The 26743-nt window shown below is 38.7% G+C and overlaps 1 protein-coding gene across 1 annotated transcript in view; it reads right to left on the minus strand.

The window, feature by feature from the left end:
• CFAP47 (cilia and flagella associated protein 47) overlaps window positions 1-26743 on the minus strand; it is a 505984-nt gene that overhangs the window by 136296 nt on the left and 342945 nt on the right. The window contains 6 exon segments of the mRNA XM_069540349.1: window positions 979-1066; window positions 6942-6957; window positions 7579-7736; window positions 7738-7764; window positions 8518-8661; window positions 9141-9337. Coding sequence (XP_069396450.1) covers window positions 979-1066; window positions 6942-6957; window positions 7579-7736; window positions 7738-7764; window positions 8518-8661; window positions 9141-9337 — 630 coding nt within the window.

Consider the following 26743-nt stretch of genomic DNA (forward strand, 5'->3'; position numbering starts at 1 on the left):
TCACCCATAGCGTATTCTATTACAGTGGTGGTAACTGGATCACTGTGGTTGCCATTCTGAAATTTCCCTTCTGCTTGTTAACAGCACTGGCATTCAGCCTACTCTCTATGTACTTTCTTATTTGGAGCAGCTCTCTACACCTCCTATGCTAGGTACTGACCTTTTCCTAAAACATTCTTTGTTGAGGCAAGCAAGGATGAGGGGCTAGTACTTCCAGGCAGTACAAGATTGCTACTGGCTGTATGCTTTCTACATTTTTAAATTGTACCCATTTACCAACATTTTAATAATTTCCTCAGCAGGATCTAACCACCATGGGACACTGAATTCTCTCCCGAATAGAACAATTATTCCTTTGATGAATTACAGTCCCTCAGTTCTTCCCTGTTAGTCTTCTACACCTCTCACCTCCTCTCTCATCAAAAGCTTTGTAGGAATACCCCTCACTCCCATTCCCAAGCAAGCAATTCTTTTCAGGGACCATCAGGCAATTTGCATAAATGAATGTTTTACTAGAGAGAAACAAAGAAAACTTCACATATACCAAAGCCTTTAACCTATTTTTCATGTTCAATTAAGTATATGTACATGTTTTTATAATACCTAGTCCTATAAAGAGATATTCTCATAGGACACTGTCTGGCTCATAAATTGATATAACTATTTGAAAGTGTTTACCACAATTTTAAATGTAAATGGCTTAACTAAATATTTCTACTTCCAGGAATTTGCCCCACAAATAAATATTAAAAAATGGACAAGAGAGTATAGCACTATAGACATAAAATGTATGCCCCAAAGCTCTGATTATTCAGAAAGGTAATGAGTGAAATAGAAAACTAAATTTCCCTCTGGGTTATCTATTAGACAGGGGAAATTTAAGTTACTTTTTTTTTTTTAAGTTACTTTTTAATTTATTCTCATCACGCATCTTTCCCAGTATGGTAGTTAATAATATCTCATTACCAATTTTGTTACCTTTGAATACACCACGTTTCCAAGGACATACGTGTAGACTATAGAGTATTGCATTATCAGGGTCTATGGTGATGTGTAGGCAGGCGGACTCTCAACCATTGCACCACCAGGGAAGCCCTCCAGCTTTCTTTTGGTTTCCATTTGCATGGAATATCTTTTTCCATCCCCTTACTTTCAGTTTGTATGTGTCTCTAGGACTGAAGGGGGTCTCTTGTAGACAGCATATAAATGGGTCTTGTTTTGTATCCATTCAGCCAACCTGTGTCTTTTGGTGGGAGCATTTAGTCCATTTACATTTCAGGTAATTATCGATATGTATGTTCCTATTCCCATTTTCTTAATTGTTTCAGGTTCGGTATTGTAGGTCTTTTCCTTCTCTTGTGTTTCTTGCCTAGAGAAGTTCCTTTACCATTTGTTGTAAAGCTGGTTTGGTGGTGCTGAACTCTCTCAGCATTTGCTTGTCTGTAAAGGTTTTAATTTCTCCATCAATACTGAATGAGATCCTTGCTGGGTAGAGTAATCTTGGTTGCACGTTTTTCTCCTTTATCACTTTAAATATGTCCTGCCAGTCCCTTCTGGCTTGCAGAGTTTCTGCTGAAAGATCAGCTGTTAATCTTATGGGGATTCCCTTGTGTGTTATTTGTTGTTTTTCCCTTGCTGCTTTTAATATGTTTTCTTTGTATTTAATTTTTGACAGTTTGATTAATATGTGTCTTGGCATATTTCTCCTTGGATTTATCCTGTATGGGACTCTCTGTGCTTCCTGGACTTGATTAACTATTTCCTTTCCCATATTAGGGAAGTTTTCAACTATAATCTCTTCAAATATTTTCTCAGTCCCTTTCTTTTTCTCTTCTTCTTCTGGGACCCCTATAATTCGAGTGTTGGTGCGTTTAATGTTGTCCCAGAGGTCTCTGAGACTGTCCTCAGTTCTTTTCATTCTTTTTTCTTTATTCTGCTCTGCAGTAGTTAATTCCACTATTTTACCTTCCAGGTCACTTATCCATTCTTCTGCCTCACTTATTCTGCTATTGATCCCATCTAGAGTCTTTTTCATTTCATATATTGTGTTGTTCATCACTGTTTGTTTGCTCTTTAGTTCTTCCAGGTCCTTGTCAAACGTTTCTTGTATTTTCTCCATTCTGTTTCCAAGATTTTGGATCATCTTTACCATCATTATTCTAAATTCTTTTTCAGGTAGACTGCCTATTTCCTCTTCATTTGTTAGGTCTGGCGGGTTTTTATCTTGCTCCTTCCTCTGCTGTGTGTTTTTCTGTCTTCTCATTTTGCTTATCTTACTGTGTTTGGGGTCTCCTTTTTGCAGGCTGCAGGTTCGTAGTTCCCGTTGTTTTTGGTGTCTGTCCCCAGTGGCTAAAGTTGGTTCAGTGGGTTGTGTAGGCTTCCTGGTGGAGGGGACTAGTGCCTGTATTCTGGTGGATGAGGCTGGATCTTGTCTTTCTGGTGGGCAGGTCCACGTCTGGTGGTGTGTTTTGGGGTGTCTGTGGACTTATTATGATTTTAGGCAGCCTCTCTGCTAATGGCTGGGGTTGTGTTCCTGTCCTGCTAGTTGTTTGGCACAGGGTGTCCAGCACTGTAGCTTGCTGGTTGCTGAGTGAAGCTGGGTCTTGGTGTTGAGATGGAGATCTCTCGGAGATTTTTGCTGTTTGATATTATGTGCAGCTGGGAGGTCTCTTGTGGACCAGTGTCCTGAAGTTGGCTCTCCCACCTCAGAGGCACAGCACTGACTCCTGGTTGTTGCACCAAGAGCCTTTCATCCACAGGGCTCAGAATAAAAGGGAGAAAAAGTAGAAAGAAAGAAAGAAAGAAAAAAAGGAGGGAGGGAGGGAGGAAGGAAGGAGGGAAGGAAGGAAAGAAAGAAAGAAGATCAAATAAAGTAAGATAAAATAAAATAAAGTTACTAAAATAAAAGAATAATTATTAAAAAAACAAAAACGGACGGATAGAACCCTAGGACAGATGGTGAAAGCAAAGCTATACAGACAAAATCTTACACAGAAGCATACACAAACACACTTACAAAAAGAGGAAAAGGGAAAAAAATCATAAATATTGCTCTCAAAGTCCACGTCTTCAATTTGGGATGATTCGTTGTCTATTCAGGTATTCCACAGATGCAGGGTACAGCAAGCTGATTGTGGAGCTTTAATCCGCTGCTTCTGAGGCTGCTGGGAGAGATTTCCCTTTCTCTTCTTTGTTCTCACAGCTCCCCAGGCTCAGCTTTGGATTTGGCCCCGCCTCTGCATGTAGGTGGGCGGAGGGCGTCTGTTCTTCGCTCAGACAGGACTGCGTTAAAGGAGCAGCTACTTACGGGGCTGTGGTTCACTCAGGCCGGGGGGAGGGAGGGGTATGGAGTGTGGGGCGGCATGACGTTGCACCTGCCTGAGGCGCGCCGTGCGTTCTCCTGGGGAAGCTGTCCCTGGATCACGGGACCCTGGCAGTGGCGGGCTGCACAGGCTCCCTGGAAGGGGGGTGTGGATAGTGACCTGTGCTTGCACACGGGCTTCTTAGCGGCGGCAGCAGCAGCCTTAACGTCTCATGCCCGTCTCTGGGGTCCAGCGCTTTTAGCCGCGGCTCGCGCCGTCTCTGGAGCTCCTTTAAGCAGCACTCTTAATCCCCTCTCCTTGCGTACCAGGAAACAAAGAGGGGAGAAAAAGTCTCTTGCCTCTTCGGCAGGTCCAGACTTTTCCCCGGACTCCCTCCCGGCTAGCCGTGGTGCACTAACCCCCTGCAGTCTGTGTTCACGCCGCCAACCCGTCCTCTCCCTGCGCTCTGACCGAAGCCAGAGCCTCAGCTCGCAGCCCCGGCTGCCCCAGCGGGTGAGCAGACAAGCCTCTCAGGCTGGTGAGTGCTGGTCGGCACCGATCCTCTGTGCGGGAATCTCTCCGCTTTGCCCTCCGCACCCCTGTTGCTGTGCTCTCCTCCGCGGCTCCGAAGCTTCCCCCCTCTGCCACCCGCAGTCTCCGCCCGTGAAGGGGCTTCCTTGCTCGTGGGGTGGGGTGTTGCTAGAGAGCTACGAGAAAGGTCAAGTTGTGACAATGTACTGGGGATGGGAATTGTGAGGAGAGCCATACTCAGTCTGCCTCTTCCTTTCTTTGCAAGGTTACAGTTTTCATAGCTACTGTGATTGCAAGATTGCAGAGCTAAGGAGAGGGGCATAGAAATGGGTCAAGTCAAAATGTCACAAATTACCCTGCTCTTACCAGGATTCAGAGTTTTTCTTGAGTAAATACTCCTCAGATTGTTTGAAATCTTTGTTTAATTTCAAGATTTAAAAGTTTTGACAAGTTTTGTCAGTGTTTTTATTGCTTTTAAGGAGGAACAGATTTATGAAACCCCTTGCTCCACCATTTTGGAAGTCCCAGGTCTCCTGTTTTCTTTATTGCATAACTATTTCCTACTCCTTGGTCACTTTGATAAAATGCCATAGCATTTTACCTGTATCTCAATTATATTCTCTGATTTTTTTATATTCTCTTTCTTGTTAGGGAAGTCTCAACCTTCTATTGCAAACTATTCTTGTAGCAATGAGATTAAATATATGTTAAAAGGCTTTTTAAAAAAATACAAAGTATCATAAAAATCAATACTAACAGCAATGAAAAACAGAACAAGGAAAAGACATGAAAAGAATATAGTGAGTCTGAGTTGTCAGCAGACTGTCAAAGTGCAGGTGTACAGCAAGCAGTCAAAAATGGGGGGCTGAAGCTAATACATCTTGAGTAAAAGTATGAATTTGGCATTTGTAACCAGTTGATAGTTTGAAGCCAAGAAACTGCCAAGTGGGATGTTGTACAGACATAAGAATGCTTTAGAAGGTGGAAACTTGAAAAGAAATGAGAAGGCTAGAGGAATAAAAGGACCAGATAAGTAACAATCCAGAAATAGCATGGAAATGAGGACTATAGAATGATGTAAAATAAAGGGTGAATAGTGTTAAGAAGGCAGACAGACAGTGCCAAACATTATAGGAGTTTTGAGGCAGATAACTTGGGAAAAGAACAAATTTTTCTTGACCAAAAGTTATGGGTGATCTTTGTGGCAGAAGTTTCAACAGAGTAGAGGAGATAGAAATGGACCACCATGAAATAAGAAGTGATCATGTAAATATTGCTTTTTCAAGAAGTTTAGCAATCATGGAAAATATAGAGGGTAATAGTTGAAAGGCTATTGTTAGAGACGTTTTATCTTATAATGGAAAATCTTTGAGAATATTTATAGATTAAGAAAAATAATCCAACAATGAGGAAGGTATTGAAAGAGAGAGAAAGAGAGAGAGGGGTGAAAAGAATGAGAATCAGCCTTGAGTGCCCAGAGGCCAACTTCATTTTACACATTGAAGAATGAAGATGGAGAATCAGAAGCATTTCAGTAGTCTCAAAGGGAGTGCAAGATGAATCCTGACACTATAAAGCAAAGTTTCTCAGTCTAGCCTTTCTCCTTAGCAGCACCTCAGTTGTTTCTCAATAGAATTTCCATTGAAATACCAGCAATAAACTAAATATTATGAATGAAAAGAAAGGGCAAATTGGTAATGCTCATTAGTATATGCTGATTAAAAATAATGGTGATTTTCAAATTAAGAAAGGTGATACTTTATTCATAATATCTCTAGGGACAAATGTTTCTTCGGTCTTAAACATGTTTCTGTTCTTTTATAATTGTTGGTGCTATTTAAATATAGAAATATAGAAGAACTGGAATACATGAACAGTATTATTAATATCTTAATGAAATGACATTTAATTAATTTAATATGTAGTATCTTTAATTACAGAAAGGGCCTCACTGAAAACTTACACTCTAAAGGTAAAATTAACTAGATTCTTCAGTTTTATTTGTGTATCGAAACCATATAAATATAGACTTTGATTATTTCCTGTAAGTACAATTCTGCTATGAATAGAATTCCACTTCTACATTTAATTAGAAAAATATAGTTAATATAGCATAATTATTATTTTTAAAGGCCTACATTTTTAAAAAAATGCATTCATTCTGAAGAATAAAAGTTTTAAAAAGCTACAGACATCACCTCTGCCAAAACAACAAAATGAAATAACCAATGTTAAGAAATTAAGCAATTTTTTCTTTAACCTGTTTTCATCAAACTCGTAAGACAGGATTTCTTGCTCACCAGAAAATTCTGGAAGGGGAAAGGGAGTGATGGAAAAATGATTTTTTTCCTTAGTTATAGCAAGTGCAAGTAGTCATGCTCTTTTCTTTTCTTTTCTTTCCTTCCTTCTTTCCCTCCTTCCTTCCTTCCTTTCTTCCTTCCATTTGAAAAGCCATCTATTATGTTTGTATCCGTTCATTAAACAAATCTTCCTTGAAAAACTATTATGTGCTTGATACTATGATTTATGCTAAGTACAAAAGTATGGATACGAGGGGCATGCCCCTTTTCTCACAGTTCATAATCTGGTGGAGAAGAATAATCTGGTGGAGAACAGGTAATAGCAATAGGATGTAATGTACATGATGGTGGGAAAAGTAAAAAAAAAAATGCTGTGGAAGCACATGAAAGGCATCTAATCCAGGTTTATGGGGATGTAGAAGAAGTCTTGGAAAAGTGGCATCTAAGCTTTGTCATAAAGAATGAAAAGGAGTTAGACATACACAGAGAAGTGGAAGACAGGGAATTAGATAGAGATTTCCAGGCAGTAGTAAAAGGAAATACTATATACAATGGCCTAAGTGTGGCTGGAGCCAGGAGTGCTAAGAGAGAAAGCTGAGCAGATAGGCTTTTGAAACACGTGAAAGCCACTTCAGGGAGCCTGGACTCAATCCTGAAGGCAAGAGATGACAGTGAAGAGTTTTAGCAGGGGAGTGAGAAGATGAGATTTTCATTCATAATATTCACTCTATTTGCAATCCAGTAAGGAAAGAAGAAGAAAATCAATGCACATATTTTTCAAGATTACCAAAAAAAGCAGAGGACAAACCCAGAGAATTTCTAAACTTCTGATGTACCCTCTAAAACTAGATTCAGGCATCTATGATGGACAGATATTTGAAGCTTCTTTGAGGATTCTATTGGGCACATAATTTGTAGATAAATATGGGAGTGGGGAGTAGAAAAATTTATTTTCAGATTTGCTTAAACAAATCAAGTGAGGAGGGCCAAGTACAAAACCTCATAAAAAATAAAGATGTAACTAATTATGCATTTCTTCACATTCCCACTATTATTCACACTGGTAAATGATAGGATACACTTTTGAAATTTCATGCCTGCAGATATCACATTACAATTTTCAAAGCTGTTTAAAAGTTTTTTAAAAAATATCTTTCATTGTTATGTACAATTTCTTCAAGTGAAAATACACATGACTCAAATAAGTAAATTTTAATGTGTTTTATGATTATATACTAATATTTAGATATAAAACTTGTTTGGTGCTAATTCAACTTTATAATCAAAATGGCATTTTAAAAGCTGCTGGACTAATAGGAGAATTCTAACCATCTCCTTATGTCACACTGCTTCACCTAGTTAAGTAAAATTAAATGTTTTAAAATATCATATAATTCAATATACTCCTTCTGAAAACACTTTCATACCAAAAAAAAAAAACAAACCAAAATCTTACCTTAAATGTTAGGATGCTTGTTGTATAATTGGGCATCATTATGGGTTTATTTGTTATCTCCCCCACTTGACAGTCTACGGTGATGTGTTCCAAGGCCAGCGGTCTTTTTCCAATCCCTTTTATGTCAAAGATATGCTCCATACCATCCTACTTCATTTTGTAGAGTAAGTTTGCCCTGTGACAAATCAGCCAAATTTCAGCTCTATAGGAGCGACAGTTGGATGCCAACCATCTCTTCTATTTTAGTAATCTTGAATCTGATCGATGAAATGAGCTTTCAAGGAGGTGCTAGTCATTAGCTTTCCCAGTTTATACATAAATACTTCTACTGAACAAATAAAGATGAATTTCCTGTGAAAAGCTCTTCATTTCTTTTCACTTTCTCTAAGTGACAGTTTAATAGGCATTCTCATACATAGCAATTATATGCCTGTTTACATCCTTGTCAAAGAAATATGACTTAAGAAAATATTTTCTGAAGTACAAACTTCCTTACTGAATACAAAAAAAGCAATGATTTTACTTTGTTAAACATATTATGTAAAAATAATCTAGACATAAATATTGACAGCCTATGACATTGTGACTTTCAGAATATTTATCCCTCAAGTTACAACATTTATTAAAGTTTCAAGCAGAGTGAACACTAATGATCAAATTCATGGAAAATATAACTTTTTAAAAAAATTTTTTTTAGTTTAATTTTATTTTTTTTAGACAGCAGGTTTTTATTAGTTACCCATTTCATACATATTAGTGTATATATGTCAATCCCAACCAATCTCCCAATTCATCACACCACCACCCCACACCCCCCAGAAAATATAACTTTTCTGCAAGAAAATTTATCACAAATTATATATGTTAACATCACACATTGGTTTATCGACATATTAAAGCTAGGGAAAAAAAATCAATGAGTTCATACCATAATCTCACATTCCAAAATAGGTTTGAATGTGAGAGGATAATTCACAGTCTCACTTGGTCCAACATGTAAAACAGGAGGTCCATAAAACCATTCTCCTTCTATAGTAACTTGACATTTCCATTCATTCTTTGTTTTATTATTCTAAAGCATGAAAATAAAGACAGAAAAATATCAGATAGAAAAATATCAGTGTAAAAAATTCAAAAATCCTTACAATTATATTACCTTCCTTGATGCTATTATCACCCACTAATAGCCAAGCTACAGCCAATCACTGTTCTTAGTGCCTATGAGCACATCTTAATCAAGTGTTAAGATCACAACTGAATGTGGAGCAGAGTGATCTGAGAGACCATGACTCTGCTTGGTGTGATGATAGGTTAAGGAAGTTAGAATTAATTTTTTAAGCAAAGAGATCCAGCAGGAGTGATTAATCAGGTGAGTAATATGATAACATTTATATTCAGGAATAAAACTGTGACATCAATATGGAGAAACAAATGGCCACACATAATGCAATTAGGAATTGGTAAGAGTTCAGATGAAAGGTTTGAAGGACTTTAATTGAGACAGTGGCAGTGGGAATGAAGAAAAGTACGAAAAAAAAAGTCTGTGCTTACTATTGGAATATTCTGGGTAAGGGCTTCAAATGCTGGTGTTTCAAAATCAAATCTGGCCTCTGGACATTCTTCATTTACCGCACCTTCAATGCAATAGACATGCACATCATACCTTGATGTCAACAAGATTTTACAAGGGTAGCGTCCAGGACTGAGAGGAACAAATCGTAAAGGAACTGGAACAGATCCATCTGTAACTATCAAAACAATTAAAAAATGGTTTAATCATTTTTGATGGTATAAATCCTAAGATTCATTTTCAGGTACAGCAATTTTTTTTTTTGGATTTAATTGTATTATATAATCCAGAAGAGACTAGGTTATAGCAAGGTAACACATTACCCCTCAGTCTCCTGGGCATTACAAGCAAGTTTATTTTTTATTAATGACAAAATATATCCTGCATAGGTCAGAGGAAGGTTTGCTCCATAAAGCCACTGAGGGACCGAGGCACACCACTCCTTCTTCGTTTACAGGTCAGGGAAGAGTAACTGAAAGTTTGCTCAAGGGCTTTTTAGTGCTCAGCCCAAAGTTAACACACATCACAGTTAATTGGTCAGACCCAACCACAGGGTTCTTTCTCAGCTGACAGGGGCTGAGAACTGAGAGATATATGGAATATTTGGCAAGCAATATTATCTGCCACATTTCTATGACATAGAAATGCTCTGTCCCATAGCAATCAAAATAAGTTGCAACTTGACCAGCAGATAGAAATAATTTTTCATAGTTAATAACCAAGGGAAGCCAAAAGAGGCATGTCCAATGAATACTTCTCATATCACCTTGTTATACCATATACCTTAAGTTAATAGCTAATATCATTTCTTATGGTGGGCAGGCTGTCTATGCTGGTCCTTTCCTTCCAAGCAATACTACTTTTTCTCTGAAGGTCACCATTTTCTTACTCTCCAGGAAATGAGAAAATAGTTATAAAAATCTCTCAACCCTAAAATAGGATGCAGTATAATACTATAATAAAATTTCACTGCTAAAGCCAAAGTATTTAAGTTATAGATGAGAAACAAGTGCTAAAAAATGTTTAGAAGCCTAACTCTGTTCTAGGAAATTCTCCAAAACCAAGAAGACAAATCAAGCTTATCAACCAATGGATAAGACAAGTATTATGACATTAATTGGCTATAATTTTAATTCACTCACATTTAACACCTCAAATGTTAAAAATGGCAAACTTGTTTTCAAACATACTGAAGTCTATATGCCAAGAAGACCAGTCATTCTTGCAAGAACATTAACTGTTTTAAATCATTTTTAAAACATATTGAAGATGTGTATGTATGTGTTATATGTTCTGTGTTACACATTTTAAAAATATATTCATCATATATTATATAGAATGTATTATGTGTTGTATATGTCATATATTATGTATAATGTCGTAGTTATATGTTAAAAAACACTGACAGTGGATCACACTTGAAATCTATATTACATCTAACCAAAGTCCAAGATTCTCAGCTGGTCTAAGGAGGAAACAAAGGCTGTCAGAATGTTGTAATTTTTATTTCGTCCTTTTCAAGTACAAATCTAATTTTAGAATAATTTTTTTTTCTTGTCAAAAAGGACTCCAGGCACATTTTATCATCTGTTGTTCACTGATTCATTCACTTTCATTCTGAGAAAAGTATTTGAATTGTGGCAACACCATTAGAACAAAACAGGTGAGATAATTATTTGATTAAAATTTGTTGCTTTATTATCAGAAAGGAAGAAACCACATTTCTCTCTTGCATGAACAGATTGAAATGAAAATACTTAGATTAGGTAATTTAAATAAAAGTAAACTTCTTAGAATACGAAATTTAATCAACAGTAATTTTTTTAACATCTTTATTGGAGTATAATTGCTTTACAACAGTAATTATTATTTTCATCATCAATAAAGAATAACTCTATTTCATGGTAAACAATAATTGAAATGCACAAGCTCAAGTATAAAGCTTCTATCAAAAGCTTTATGTTATACACAATTTCCTTTTCCCTAAAAATATGCACTTCCTATTGATACTAAGTCTGAAAGTGAAAGCCAAGGACATTCTTCAGTGTACATTTTCCAACTCATGAAATGTTCCTGAGCAAAGACCCTAAGAAATAAGCCATGCAAGCCCCTCTCCCTTACAAGTCCAAAAAGAAATTCATCATAATAGTGGAATTCATGGAAATGATGGTTTTGTTGAAGATATATTGATAAAACAGTATTTGTTTTACTTAAACATCTGAAATAATTTAATTAATTCATGCTAGGCAAAAAGAGTAGGAATATTATCATATATTACCAACATGAAGCTACTTGTGGATTAAGGTATTCATCACACAGTATCCGCATCACCTTAGATGTAAAATAGCAGAGGTAGAGACTTTTCATATTTAGAAACTTGGAAATTTTCCTGGCCACACTGTGCCACCTTAACATCATTCTCCTTTAAGGACATATTTTCTCAAAGTCTTTTCCAATTCTGCTCTGTAGCAGATGTCATCCATGCCCTGCCATGTCCCCTTAGCATTTAATCCTCCCTGCGGGACAGTGGCTTTATGGAAAACAGCTCCTTTCTCCTTGAGGGCTTCCTCTAGTCATAGGAAGGTGCTTAACCCTCACATGGATCAGGCCAGAAGTGACAGTTAATGCCTGCAGTTGCAGTCCTCAACAAATAATGTATCAAACTGGTGGAAAAATAACCCAGCTTCTTTATCCTTGGGTTGGAATAACTCTGAGGTGAATTCTACACCAACTCACAGAGATTCCCCAGTGCAACTGAGCCCAAATTGCTCCCAGTGGCAACTGCTCATTAACACTCCCTGAATTGGCTTCCTCTCTTTACTGTCTCTCACTCTCTCACACTTCTACCTACGGTTCCTGAGACGACTTCTCAAACTACTTGCTCTCAAGACCTGGTCTCAGGGTCTGCTGTTGGGGATCCCCAACCTAACACATACCCTTAGACCAAGGAAAGAGAGCTTGCTGTCCTGGGCCTCATGCTTTCTAGAACCTTACTCTGAATCTCCTGTCATTGTCTCTCTGCATATGCAAGGAGGACATGGGCCCACTGGGACAGGCCTATGTTGAGAGCCCAGCCCCATCCTTCTTCCAAGTTCATGGGATGTCACAATTCACAATCCAAAGTACTGTGATCCCATTTCCAGTGCCTGCACAGAACTCTTCCCTATGTCAGTCCCCCTGTTGGAATACTCTTAGAATTGAAGAATTCTAAGTTAGAATAGCCACCTCTAACTAAGAGGTGGCTATTAACGGGAAGATGTCAACCAAGATTAATTATGTGGGCTGAGGTTCCTACAAATTTGTACACAATCCCTCTTACAATACATGCTAGATGTGAAGGAAAAAAGAGAATGGGGTGGGCACATGCCCAGGGCCCAGCTATCCTGTGTTTTCATGTTCTAGTGCAAAACTCTGAGGAGGCCAAGAATTCTAAATTCAACTTTGGTCTTCTAGGTTGGTATAAAGCTTTATTTCTCAAGGTGGAATAAATAGATTATATTCTATTTAAAAATTTGTTAGTTTGATTTACCACTTTTAAAATTTAGATATATGGTATATGGGCTTCCCTTTGTACTTTTGACCTGGGCATTACAAATGTCAGGGACAATCTGGACCTGTCCCTTCCATCCTTACTCTACTAGATGTAGCTCACCTGGGGCCTTTTCTTTACAGGTGATCCCAGTAACTATGGGAGTTGCTAGGGTTCTGTAATTAAAGATAACCAAAGATATGTAAATTTACCAGATTATAGTTACTAAAGAAAATAAAGGAACATAAACAGAGAATCTCTCTAATGAAAAAATACTTAATTTTATATAACTTTAGCTACTGGAAGAAGTCAGCGTGACCCACCGTTTTTAAAATAACCCATAAAAATGGGCATCCAGCACATATGATCTAACAATCCCACTCCTGGGTATATATCTGGAGAAAACTCTAATTTGATACATGCACCCCAATGTTCATAGCAGCACTACTTACAATAGCCAAGACATGGAAGCAATCTAACTGTCCATCGACAGATGAATGGATAAAGAAGATGTAGTAGGGGCTTCCCTGGTGGCGCAGTGGTTGAGAGTCCGCCTGCCAATGCAGGGGACGCGGGTTCGTGCCCCGGTGCGGGAGGATCCCACATGCCACAGAGCGGCTGGGCACGTGAGCCATGGCCGCTGAGTCTGCGCGTCCGGAGCCTGTGCTCCGCAACAGTAGAGGCTGCAGCAGGGAGAGGCCCACGTACCGCAAAAAAAAAAAAAAAAAAAAAAGAAGATGTAGTATATGTATACAATGGAATACTACTCAGCCATAAAAAAGAATGAAATAATGCCATTTGCAGCAACATGGATGGACCTAGAGATTATCATACTTAGTGAAGTAAGTCAGAGAAAGACAAATATCATATGATATCACTTATATGTGGAATCTAAAAAAAATGATACAAGTGAACTTATTTACAAAACATAAACAGACTCACAGACATAGAAAACAAACTTCTGGTTACCAAAAGGGAAATGTGGGGGAGGGATACATTAGGAGTTTGGGATTAGCATATACAAACTACTATACATAAAACTACTATACATAAAATAAATAAGCAACAAGGTCCTACTGTATAGCACAGGGAATTATATTCAGTATCTTGTAATCTTTTCAATGGAACAGGATAGAAAGCCCAGAGATAAACCCATGCATATATGGTCACCTTATTTTTGATAAAGGAGGCAGGAATGTACAGTGGAGAAAGGACAGCCTCTTCAATAAGTGGTGCTGGGAAAAATGGACAGGTACATGTAAAAGTATGAGATTAGATCACTCCCTAACACCATACACAAAAATAAGCTCAAAATGGATTAAAGACCTAAATGTAAGGCCAGAAACTATCAAACTCTTAGAGGAAAACATAGGCAGAACACTCCATGACATAAATCACAGCAAGATCCTTTTTGACCCACCTCCTAGAGAAATGGAAATAAAAACAAAAATAAACAAATGGGACCTAATGAAACTTCAAGGCTTTTGCACAGCAAAGGAAACCATAAACAAGATCAAAAGACAACCCTCAGAATAGGAGAAAATATTTGCAAATGAAGCAACTGTCAAAGGATTAATCTCCAAAATTTATAAGCAGCTCATGCAGCTCAATAACAAAAAAACAAACAACCCACTCCAAAAATGGGCAGAAGACCTAAATAGACATTTCTCCAAAGAAGATATACAGACTGCCAACAAAAACATGAAAGAATGCTCAACATCATTAATCATTAGAGAAATGCAAATCAAAACTACAATGAGATATCATCTCACACCAGTTAGAATGGCCATCATCAAAAAATCTAGAAACAATTAATGCTGGAGAGGATGTGGAGAAAAGGGAACACTCTTGCACTGCTGGTGGGAATGTGAGTAGGTACAGCCACTATGGAGAACAGTATGGGGGGTTCCTTAAAAAACTAAAAATAGAACTACCATATGACCCAGCAATCCCACTACTGGGCATATACCCTGAGAAAACCATAATTCAAAAAGAGTCATGTACCAAAATGTTCATTGCAGCTCTATTTACAATAGCCAGGAGATGAAACAACCTAAGTGTCCATCATCGGATGAATGGATAAAGAAGATGTGGCACATATATACAATGGAATATTACTCAGCCATAAAAAGAAATGAAATTGAGCTATTTGTAATGAGGTGGATAGCCCTAGAGTCTGTCATACAGAGTGAAGTAAGTCACAAAGAGAAAGGCAAATACTGTATGCTAACACATATATATGGAATTTAAGAAAAAAAAATGTCATGAAGAACCTAGGGGTAAGACAGGAATAAAGACACAGACCTACTAGAGAATGGACTTGAGGATATGGGGAGGGGGAAGGGTAAGCTGTGACAAAGCGAGAGAAAGGCATGGACATATATACACTACCAAACGTAAGGTAGATAGCTAGTGGGAAGTAGCCGCATAGCACAGGGAGATCAGCTCGGTGCTTTGTGACCGCCTAGAGGGGTGGGATAGGGAGGGTGGGAGGGAGGGAGGCGCAAGAGGGAACAGATATGGGAACATATGTATATGTATAACTGATTCACTTTGTTATAAAGCAGAAACTAACACACCATTGTAAAGCAATTATACTCCAATAAAGATGTAAAAAAAAAGAATATATAAAATATATATATAAAACGAATCACTTTGCTGTACACCTGAAACTAACACAACATTGTAAATCAACTATACTTCAATATAAAAAAAAATTCAGTAAGAGAAAGAGCTTGGATTGAGGGGTGTCCATGGGTCACAGGGTTTCCAGGCATTCTCTCTATATAGAACATGCCCTTGTATTTCATGATTTTTTCTTGAAGCATGTATTGACGTTGTCAGGATGCCCTAAATTTCCTATATTCAGTCTTTTCCAACAAATTGCAAAATTTTGCTGTTAAAAAAAATGTGCAATTTCAGATCCTAGAATAGCTCATGGTTGGGACAATAAATCAATACTGCTGTTTTGGTCAGCTAAAACAGCATAACAAACTCTCCAAAACTTAGTGGTTAAAAAAAAAACACACACACACCGTTTATTTGTTCATGATTCTGTGGCCTAACCTCATTTGGGAAAGCTTACCTGCTTCATGTGGTATTGGCTGGGCTCACTCATGCATTAGGACCTCAACTGGGAATTCTGTCCATGAGCTCTCTAACCTTCTATGAGATGAGCCCAACATTTTTCGTACAGTACAGAAGAATGACCAGTAGCAAAAGAATGAGAGCCTTGTGCACAAATGGTTATCATATATCTGCTTCTTTCGAATTCCTTAACAATCCATTGGCCAAAGCAAGTCACATGGCCAAGACCAGGGAGCTGAGACCACATATAACATGTGTACAGGCAGATAGGATCCACCTGGGCTTTTACTGAAACAATCTACCATATCTTAACTCCAAAGCAAGATACATGCATTAAACTGGTGAGGTGAAAAATGCAGTCAACTAACAGTTAAAAGCTCTGTTTTCTAGTTCTAGTTCCTCTTCTACATCCTGTGATCTTGGGCAAACAACTTAGAGGTCTTTTTCAGAATTCAAGTTCTTAATCTGTTTAAATTAAGGAGTGAGATTTGATCAGTAGCTTTCAAACATTTTATTTTTTGGCTTGATGGGGCGGGGCGGGGTGGGGAACGTATCTGAACAATACCTAAGACAGAATCTCAGTATATAAAACAAATTAAGCTAGAGTCAATCTGGTTGAAGTAAGACACTAGAAGCTCCGATTCACTTCCACAGCCTCCCTATAGACAAACCAAAGCACTTCAGAAGAATGTTACAGCTCTAAAGAATATAATTTGATTAACTGATCTCTTAGGTTTCTTTCTGCTTTAACATTCCATGATTATATGAAAGTACATCAGAAAAGTGGAAGAGACTAAGTAATACAGTAAATTGGTCATTATCTTCTATAGTTAATTATATAAGGATATTACTAGCAAACAATACTCAGAAATCCTTAACTCAGAAAATGAGGTATCGGGAGAACGAATAAATTTATGATATGGATTCATTTATAAAATGAACTTATAATAAACAGATATTTGTTATAAATTAATGTATGAGTAATTATATTTTCAAATCATGTTTTAGCCTATTTGCTAATCCCACTTCCATCTACTACTGGAAAGATTTAGCGTAGATTTTTTTCCCATTACACAAGTAAAGGACCAAATCACTTGCCAGTTGGAATTTTACCCATTTTAGTTACTTTATTATGTTCTTTTCGGCACATGAGCATCTACCTCACAAATACTCTGGCAAAGTAAGTGATAGATTCATTGTGTGCTAACAAGTTCTCATTACTGAGTTTACTCATTTAATATCAAAATCATGAAGTGTGCCAAAAGACTTCATATAAAAAAGAAAAAAGTTCAGCAATTGCAATTTAAGAGTGTGCTTGATTTATTTTGTAAAATGTTTTCATTAGCATCATCCACTCAGGTAAAACCATTTTCTGAAATGGTTCACTGCTTAAATTGTCAAATTTAGTATACTATTCAATAAAATAACAATAATTTAAAATGATAGAAACCCATACTAATTACTGACAAATTCAATTTTTGAAATATTGGTTAAAATGGGTCTTATCACTTCAAAAGAGGCTGGCTGAATTACTTTTGCTTTTCTATCACCAGGAAGATCTAAAATAATATTTAAGGGTGAAAAGAAAGAGATAGGAAGAGAGAGGGAAAGGGGAAAAGGAAAAAAAAGAAGGGGGCTTCCCTGGTGGTGCAGTGGTTGAGAGTCCGCCTGCCGATGCAGGGGACACAGGTTCGTGCCCCGGTCCGGGAAGGTCCCACATGCCACGGAGCGGCTGGGCCCGTGAGCCATGGCCGCTGAGCCTGCCCGTCCGGAGCCTGTGCTCCGCAACGGAAGAGGCCACAACAGTGAGAGGCCTGCGTATCGCAAAAAAAAAAAAAAAAAAAAAAAAAAAGAAGAAGAAAGGAAGATGGAAGGAGGACAAAAATAAAGGAAAATGGGAAGTTGGAATTGAGGAAGGAAAAAGAATGTTTGGGGGATGCTAAGAGAATGGCATGTGACCTTTCCTAACCAACTCCAAATGGTTGAGAGCATCAGACTTGTTGGCCCATGAAGTTTCTAAGTATCTGCAAGCAGAAAAGACTGGTATGCAGTTCCCTGTCAAATTTTGCTGAAAGGCAATACCTATACATCCCCCAGGTGCTCTAAAGCACAGGAAAAAAACCAGAGAGGGATATCAAAGTGCTATAATAAGCAAATGGCAAGAACTGCCAATTACTTCCAGCACAGTCAAGCTAGGTTTAATAGGTACAGGAATACCTAATCTTATTAATTGTGTTGGTCAAGACTAGTAGGGCCTTACTAATGTTCTGTTGGCTTGATGTATCAATTATTGAGAGATGTGTAATAAAATCTCCCGCTCTGTGGATTTGTTCATTTTTCTTCCATATTTGCCAATTTTTGCTTTGTACATTTTGAGATTCTGTGATTAGGTGGAAATAAGTTCAAAATTTCTCTCTACATTCAAGTATTCCTTTTTAAATTAACACATTTATTTGCCTTAAAGTCCACTTATTCTTTTTTTGTTGGCAGCACTGCATGGCTTGTGGGATCTTAATTCCCTGACCAGGGATCGAACCCGGGCCCGGCAGTGAAAGTGCTGAGTCCTAGCCACTGGACCACCAGGGGATTCTCTAAAGTCTACTTCTTCTATATTTATGCCAGCTATTTTTTGATTAGCTAATACCTGGCATAAGTTTTTAGATATTTTACCAGGTAATTTTGTAAACGGCATATAGCTGTATTTCACCTTCCATTGTGAAAATATCAACTTTTATATTTATCATGACTAATGACATATTTATGTTTAATATCTCATTTTGTGATTATTTTATTAATTACAGCTCTTTGATTCCAAGTTTTTCTTCTGAATTCAATTTCCTTCATCCATAAGTAGATCCTCCTTTGTTCTTTTAGCAACTATTTGTGAGTTTTAAATTGTCCCAATTTCACTGTTGAATTGAAAATAATTTTATTTCAATCTTACTCTTGAGTGATAGTTTATTGGGATTTAAAATTCTAGGCTGACAGTTAATTTGCTTCAGTACTACAATACCATTGTCTTCTGGATTCTATTTTTCCTATTGGTAATTCTGCCTTCAGTATAATTTTTGTTCCTTTGAAACTAGTATGTCTTTTTCTCTTGTTGCTTTTCAGAATTTATCTTGTTTTTGCCATTCAACTGTTTCACGATAAACTAAGTATGAATTTAGGTGTCACTCTGTTAACTTCTAGCATTTAAAAAACCATTCTGTCTTTTCTTTTTCATTTGCTTCTATAAATAGGAGAGGGTTATCTTTCCTAAGTGGTCACTTGTACAGGGTCTCACTCGCCTTTCATTCTGCAGCGATCTCTTAGATCTAAATGTGGAAGTAGCTCAATGCATACCCTTGGGTCAATTTCCTGTATCAAACAAGCATATGTCTGTTAGATGTAGGGGGGATATTTCTTATATCCACTGGCAGGTTTCAAATCACCTAAGGGAAAATTTACATCTTAGAAAATTTCATGAACTTCCTGTTACTGGATAAACTCTAATCCCACCAACAACATGTACCAAAAATCACTTGGACTCTTCCAATCTCTGTCACCAACACCAGATCTACATGCTAGATTCTATACATCCTTATGATAGAATGATGTTCTTCCACATTTTCCTCATACAGTTACAGTCATTTTAAGTTCAGGGGGGTTGTTTTCTTAAAAGAGGTGCAAACAAAGAAGTGTTAATAGAGGATCACCTTGGAGAGTATTTCACCTATATTCATTCATTAGAAAAATATTTTAAAACACCTACTATGTACCAGGAGGTATGCAATTAGGAGGCAGCTTCCTAGTTTTCTGGTATGTTGCAGAAAATAAATTTCTGAGGAAAAGGCAGATCATGGGACTAAACTGTTTTCTTTTTATACCTAAATTATGTTTTAATTGAGCATGAGCCTATGGAGGTTATTAAATGTGTTTTTCAATCAGGCCACATCCTTTCAGTGACTACTGGGAATTCCTCATAGGATTTATGCAAATGAATAGCTGTTATCTTTACTTTACATTGATATTGAATTTCTGAATTTCTGTATGTCTTCAGGGATCATTTAACGGAAAATTAGGAGAGAGCCTATCATGGAATTGTAGCTTGCCGGTATTTAAACTAGGAAGTTGTCTTTTTCATATAACTTTTCTCAGAAGACAAAATTTCCAACAGAAAAGAACTAAAATAAGATTTCACTTTATGGGTTTCCCTGGTGGCGCAGTGGTTGGGAATCTGCCTGCCAATGCAGGGGACATGGGTTCGAGCCCTGGTCTGGGAAGATCCCACATGCCGTGGAGCAACTAAGCCCGTGAGCCACAACTACTGAGCCTGCGCGTCTGGAGCCTGTGCTCCGCAAGGGGAGAGGCTGCGACAGTGAGAGGCCCGCGCACCGTGATGAAGAGTGGCCCCCGCTCGCTGCAACTAGAGAAAGCCCTCGCACAGAAACGAAGACTCAACACAGCCCAAAATAAATAAATAAATTTAAGATTTCCCTTTCTAATTAACCCCTCCATGGGGATGGAAGCAAGAGATTGCAGACAGCAAATTAACTTTGTGTTTTGCATTTTTAATTCTGAATACCATAAACTTTCTCTAATTGTCTTGTATTAAATATAAAATGCTTTGAACAGAGTTGAGTTTTAAATAGATTGATTTACTAAGTGTGTAAATTAGTCTGAATGAACTGTTAGGAAGCCAATAAAAAGCACATTCTCTAGGACTTAGACCAGGGGAAAAGGTTATACAATTTTTGATTAAATGTCTCCCTAAACGTACTATTGCACAGCATATATTCACTATTGAACACCTAATAGGAAGAATAAGACACTGCTTAAAGTTCACATTTTTTTTTACTTGCAGGCTTTATGTCCACAGTTATAAAACAATAAAAGCCAAAGTAAGACATTTATCAAACTGAAAATATCTTATATTAAAACTATAAGGATAAAGAATACACACTCATGGATATTATAATTATTTTAACGTGGTTATGCAAATTATTTGACTTAAAGTATATTTTCGTTGATAACATAGGACACAATCATATCTCGTTACTGCATGGTGCAGAGTAAAAAGAAAGAAGCTGGAGCTGGCAAAAACCCAAGCGTTAGGACAGGACACGTATAGGCAACTCAACAAGCTGTAAACTCTGACTATGGGAGGACAGGTATAGGAAGGTAGCCAGATAAGAAAGTCATTTTAGTCAAACAATAGTTATGACTCGGATTTTCAAAAGTAGGAAGTGAAATTATAATCACGTAAGTGGTCCAGAGAAAAGGGGAGCTAGGTCAGGCTGATGTCAGAGGCCAGTCTGCAGTCAAGAAAGACCCAGGATCCCAAGTTCAGGGGCAAGATTCTTGTCTGAGGGGCTTTGGGCTGTCAGAACAAGGGTGAATGGCAGGAAAAGTGTACCAGTACCCAGGGAAGGAGTCTGGAAACAACACACCTGGATTTTAAGAAATAAAGTAGAAACCTATGCCTGGGTAGTGGAACACACCAGAAAGAGAGAGACGCATCACAAGGATGACAGCCTATGAATGCGGAGCCAGGGCTGCCAGATTTAATGTCAGAATGGAACCGAGAGGGACCCTATGGGGACTTCCCAGGACACCCCCCCCCCCCACCATGTCCTCCACCTGCCTCTTGTTTGTAGAAAAGCTTTAGTTTCCCAGGCCTGCCCTGAGTCACAAAAGGCTGGCTCAAGAATTAATGACTGAAAGTATGTGGACATACAGTAACAACAAAAAAACCCAGCAGTTAGGCCAGGAGAACCGGTAACAATTTAAATGATAAATCGGTCATATAACGGTCACAAAATCTTTAGTTCCTCCCTAAAGGACAAAGATTACAGTCTGATGCACATTCCTGAGTTGTTTTGCAGATACTAAAACCTCCACCAGATGGAAGAAGTTAACTGCATGATGACTATGAGCACATAGTCCCCAGACCAGCTGGAGCCTGAGGATTGATGATGTTAATCCCTGTGACACTGCCCTGGTTACCTCACCATCAACCAATCAGAGAATTGTGCACAAGCTGATCGTGTACCATGTGACTCTCTCCCTCACCTTGCCTTTAAGACCCCTTCCCTGAAGCCCATCAGGGAGTTTGGGTCTTTTGAGCATGAGTTGCCTGGACTCCTTGCTTGGCACCTGCAATAAATGCTGCATTTCCTTCACCACAACCTGCTGTGGCTTTACTGTGCAGGTGAACGGACTCAAGTTCAGCTCAGTAACAGAACTAGTACTCATGAGACAATGTGGATGACACTGGAGACTGGGGTGGGGGTGGGAGGGTCAGCATAGATGAGCCCCTAGGTGCTGGGTCTGAGAAGAGATTTGGCTCAGGGTCTGTGATTGAACCATGTCAGCAGAGATGGTAGGGGAAAGGGAAGGAAATTGGACAGTGTCTTTCTTGAAAGCTGCAGACAGTTTATCTAGTAGAATTCTCTAAAATATTAATAGTAAGATAACATTGGTATAATGGGTACATTTTATGTGCTTCCTGAGATTCTCTTGGTTCCACCACCTCCAGCAACTTCAACCACTTGTCCCACCTCCGTGTTCCTCTGCCTGAGGATGACCTGTAACTTCCTCTAGAACTAATGAAGTCAACCCCTTGGCTGCTGCTCTACACACAGGTAGATCAGTCCCAGTCTCGGAATTTTGGGCTCCTCTTGCCATGATAGGGCATAGAACCTGGCATTCCATGGGGCCAGGGAATGCCACCTTGAAGCCTAGGACCCTTAACACCCATGGTGTAAAATCTGGCAAACAAGAGCAGGAGACAGGAGATATTCCTTTCCTTCCTCTCTCACACTGACTGCTCAGGGGCACTTTCTTTTCACATAGCTTTTCAAAAGTGACACTTGCTGAGTGACGTGTTGCATCTCATCCTAGAGGCAAGTAGTGGACACTAAGGTATTAGCCATGTGGCATTCATTGCTTTGCTTCCCGTTCTTCCCTTCCTTGTTTCTCTTTTTTCTCACACGCACTACCCTGAGTCTGCACAGTAGGGGAGCAGAATTTTACCACCTTAAAATATGTCTCTTTAGCATATTAATTGTTTTAAGTTGGTTATTTTCTGAGACACAGCAGACCTGCTAAGGGCTCTGAAAACCAAGTAGGAATTGTCCTTTTGTAAGAAACATTTACATTGTAAGGGAAATCTCCGTTTGAAAGGGTGCCTCCCTCTCTGTATCTGGAAGAGAAGGATGACCAAATCTCTAGAAACTCTTTTATCAATGGAAAAGGCAATGACTTAAGTCTGCATCATAGTCACCCTTGCTTACTGTGTTTTTCCAGGTCACCTCACGCAACTGACTCTCCCCACCCTCAATACCCTCTTTTGTCTTTAGCCGAGGATGGTATTTAAGGGGAGGGCTTCGGCCATTTTGGTGGGTTACTCGGTTTTCCTGGGTTTCTCCCATGTCTACATGTTATCAAACTTTGATTTTCTCCTGTTAATCTGTCTCATGTTAATTTAATGCTCAGACCAGCCAGAAGAACCTAGAAGAGTAAAAGAAAATTTCTTACTCCCGGATAGCACCATACAAGTAAAGCATCAGTATTTAATTCTTGCCTCAGACTTCATTTTCTAGGGGACTCAAACTAAGACAATTACTAACCTCAGAAGAAAGAGCAATGTGACTATTTTATATAGCATAGCACAATGGAAACAGCAATAGACAAAGACTTAGTAGACGTAAGTGCTTACTCAGGAGACCTGATGTGACCATCTTACATGGCCTCTTGAAGGACTTAAACTTTTTGAGTCTGACTTTCTCCACTTGTAAAGTGGTAGCATTATGCTGTGGAGCAGTGGTTTCCCAATTCTAACATGCGGATTAACAATGACAGTGATCTGGAGGGAAACTTTTAAAATACAAATTCCTATACCTTTTCCAACCTAGGAATGATTCAGTAAGTGTAGATTTGGGCCTGAAATCTGTATTTTTTAAAAGCTACCCAGGAGCCACTGATGTACAACCAGGGTTGGCAACTACTGGCAATGTGGAAAGAGCACAGGCTTTGGATTCTGCATTTCTCAAATCACTTTCATTTATAAGTGTCAGAAACCCACCCAAAACTAGCAGGAGCCACAGAGGTAATTTACTGACTCAGTAACTGGCATGTACAGACGGAATGACCACTTTAACAATGAGAGCATCCAGGGACACACCTGAGCTCATGAGATATCATCTTTCTTTCTCAGCCTTTTGACTTTGCTTTCCTCTGTGCTGACCTCATTCTTGTAGACTCTCCCAACTTATCCTACCAAAAACTGGCAAAAAAAGCGCCATTCCTTTCCCAAAATTCCAGAAAAAGTCCCAGGTTTGCCTCTCCCTGAATCAAATGTGGTCAACTCAAGCCCTGAAACCATTTCTGTAACCAGGTGAATAAACACTCCAGTGACCAGAAAGCTAAGAAGAGATGTAAGCAGATGGGGTAGAGGGTCTCCAGAGAAAAAGAAGCAGGCATGGCTTTCTTGACATAAGAGAAGCCATTTTTGGCCTAAGCCATTTTGTGATGTAAGCCTGGCCACAATGCTTACCCTTGAACAGGTCTCCGTAATTAATTTTCTTAAGGGAAGTGAGGGAATGCAGGAACAAAGGAAAAGCAGTCAGGAAACAATAGTTCAGTGATCACAGTTCTAGTTCCTCCTCAAGGGATATACATAACAACATAACAATATGATACGTATCTTTGAGTTCCCAGGTAGAGGATGGAATAATGATGTTGACCTTTCTCTTTTTTTTTCAAAATGATCACAACACTGTATTTGAAAGGAAAGAATCACAGATAAAAGCTTTGTGAAAATTAAAAACAAAACACACTGAAATCACCATGGTTGTCTCCCCGAGGGAGGAAGGGGGGCGGGGGGGTCCGTGGACAGCCAGATTTACCTTTTCTGACGTGACCAGTTTTCACAGCAAGTGACCACACCACGTGGGAAGGAAGAGGACATTTCATTGGCAGAAGAGGAATTTTTCAAGTCAGGAAGAGCTTAATTGAATAAGAATAAAAACTGTTGAAAAGGCATTTCTCTTTGGCATGGGTGGGCTGCCAAAGGAGTGTTTATTGACAGCATCACTGAAGCCTGCCAGGTTGGCCCCCTCTATGGGTGCATGGAGATCACTGCAAGAGCCCGGAAATCCAGCTGGCCCCTCTGGCTGGCGAAGTGTGGACTAGTGTCCTTTAAGACAGATGTTGACCTTTTCTGACTTCAGTCAACTAAAGCTTGGACTTTGTCAATCTTTGCCCAGATTTTATGCTGAATTCTCCTCTGCTCAAGCCCCTTCATGAATACGCATGTACCCTTAGCTTAAAACTTCCCCAATGTTGATGTTCAGGGAGACACTTCTTTGGGAAAGATCCCTGGTGTTTTCCTTACTTGATGAAAGTAATAAATCCTTCCTTCTCCCGATCTTTGGCTTGGCTGTGTCTTTTGACTCAACACCCACCAAGAGGTGAACCCAGTTTGGGGTAACAGAGAACCATTTATCACTTTGAATTGCATATTATGGTTATTATGTGCCCACTGCTGTCATTTACACTAGTCTATAAGCTTCCTGAGGATAAGAACTTAGATTTCTTCATCATTTGAATCACTTGAAAACAAATCCAAATGAATGAATGAAACTCTTTTTAATTTCAATAAAATAAAATGAAACTTCTAACAAAAATAAGTTTTTTTTACATTTTTTTTTTTTTTTTCTTTTGCGGTACGCGGGCCTCCCACTGCTGTGGCCTCTCCCGTTGCAGAGCACAGGCTCCGGATGCGCAGGCTCAGCGGCCATGGCTCACGGGCCCAGCCGCTCCGCGGCATGTGGGATCTTCCCAGACCGGGGCACGAACCCGCGTCCCCTGCATCGGCAGGCGGACGCTCAACCACTGCGCCACCAGGGAAGCCCCAAAAATAAGTTTTTTAAAGTAACGAAACATGAAGAATGGAAGAGGTACAAATACTACATTAAATGAGAAATTTTTAGGACAAATAATTAAGTGAAATGGAACACAGCTTAGATATGAATATAGGTACAGATTATTGATTAAATTATTTTTATAAGTGAGATAACACGTAGTATGCCAAGTCAATCCACGTTGTCAATCCTCCACAGAAATTCTTTCCTAACTTTTTCAGTGAGCATTTCCAGTTCTTTCTTTCCTATTATCTTAAGATTTGTTGGAATCGCATAATTATAACTCACATATTTTGGTAAAGATTTATATACTATCGTATAACATTCATCTCAAATATCACAATATTAACTCTAAGTCTAAAACCATTTTTTCTGAGAAACACCAAGGTTGATGGCTAGAAATAAAATGAAAAGAACAACATGATGTTTGTAAAAGGGAGTTCATACAGAAGGGAGAAACTCAGTGTCCCCACAGGTGAGGCAAAGAAATGAAATGGAAAAGAGTAACCCTAAAATGGAAAGAGATGGGAGTGATCATTCTCAGCAGCTCAATCATTTATCCACCATTGTGGCCAGATTACAAAAGCACATGACCAATTTTCTGTCTCAGCCAAGGAATGGGTGAGCAGTGACATTAAACACCCTTGTGAATTGAGGACAATACTGTGATCAATGGGACTGACCCCTGCAACCTGAAGCATGATTAGGGAATGGGAACAGAGGATTGTCACTGCCCTTGAACATATTCTCCAAAGGTAATGCATGTCATTGACTCAGATTAGAATAAAAAGCATGACAGAAAGCAGAGTAATCACTAAAATATAAGTATCAATGGTCAGACTTTGAAATGTGTAGATAAGGTGCTCATGGTTTTACCTTTTAAGTAACTACTCACCTACCAACTGCTGAAACTAACATCACCCCCTCTTCCACTGCATCACCAGACCCCCCTTTTCCTAATGTTAGATCCAAATACGCTTCAACATGAAGTCTAATGGTTAGGTGCACCTGGGGAAGCCCTTCACATCCCAGAGGTGGTCAAGAGGCACCTCTCTGAAGA

Source organism: Delphinus delphis, chromosome X (assembly GCF_949987515.2).
Source record: "Delphinus delphis chromosome X, mDelDel1.2, whole genome shotgun sequence".
In the NCBI taxonomy this organism is placed as follows: domain Eukaryota; kingdom Metazoa; phylum Chordata; class Mammalia; order Artiodactyla; family Delphinidae; genus Delphinus; species Delphinus delphis.